Here is a 1,202-nt window from a genome sequence, read left to right on the forward strand (position 1 = left end):
GGCTATTCGTAAAGGACCACAGTTTCTCCCTATGGATCAACACTTCCTACAAAATAAACTACCTTAATTATAACTTATTTAAAATTACACTTTTACAGAGCTATTTAGTACCTGACTCAGAAAAACAATCGCATTTATTTGAGGTTTACATGAAATCATACAAATAAAATTTGTATAAACACAAATCCACATCGAGTCATAACACAGATAGCAAAAGACAAAGTAAAAACAAAACTAATTGGCGGCTACATACAGTTGGACACAGTTGTGTCTTGTACACTAGAAAGTCTTTTACAAAATTATCATCTTAGATCAATAGAAGACCAAACTTCAATGTTGTCCTTGCAAGATGGGCTGCTTTAGCAATCTCTTCCTGTTTTCTCCAACGTTCCTTTTTAATATGGCTGGTAATTATTTTGGTGATTGCCATCCCCTCGAGATGCCTTGCTGTAAGTGCTCTGTTGGCCACTGTAGTCTGCATATCCATGCATATCCATAGTTCCCATAGTTATACCCAGTATAACCATAGCCGCCATAGCCACTATAGTTTTGATCACCACCATAAGCACTATTGTCATTTCCATATCCTTGATCATAATAATTATTAAATCCTTGGTTCCAGTTTTGGCCCTGACCTTGGCCACGACCCCTAGTACCTCCTCGTCCACCAGCTGCAGCACCTCTTCCTCCTTTTTGTTGTTGCTGTTGCTGCCTATATACCTCTTTGGGTTGTGCAACTTTGATGTCACACTTCCCAGAACCAATCTGATATCTGCTTTCTACCAATTTCTTTACTGGCTGTCCGTCTGTATATGTAATAAAACAAAATCCTCTTCTTTCATTTGTTTTTGTATCCATGGGAAGTTCAATATTTTCAGTCTCTCCAAAGGCTCCAAAATATTCTTTAATTTGTTCTTCCAAAGTATCTGGGCTCAATCCACCCACAAAAACCTTTTTGGGGGGTTCCTTCCCCAAGCTTTGGCCCTATTAGGGTCTATCAATTTGCCATCCAGCTTGTGTTCTTTCAGTTTCAAAACCTTATCAACACTAGCAGCATCTTTGAAATGCACAAATCCAAATCCTCTTGATCTTCCAGCGACTGTATCTGTTTTCATTGTGCGGTCTACAACTTCTCCAAATCGAGACAAATATTCAGTCAGATCTTTCTTGCTTGTATCCCAGCTCAAGCCTCCAATAAACAT

General features: G+C 38.8%; 1 protein-coding gene across 1 annotated transcript; it reads right to left on the reverse strand.

Moving 5' to 3' along the window:
* Nucleotides 1–393: 393 nt before the first annotated feature.
* Nucleotides 394–1,202, reverse strand: LOC309961989 (heterogeneous nuclear ribonucleoprotein D-like; the record flags this gene model as incomplete). Its single annotated transcript, XM_082839499.1, is given in 3 exon segments — nt 394–488; nt 493–974; nt 977–1,202. Coding segments are annotated over 3 exon segments (801 nt in total). The 3' UTR covers nt 394–395.

Source organism: Leucopleurus acutus (genome assembly GCF_964270905.1).
Source record: "Leucopleurus acutus genome assembly, chromosome: 5".
NCBI lineage: Eukaryota > Metazoa > Chordata > Mammalia > Artiodactyla > Delphinidae > Leucopleurus > Leucopleurus acutus.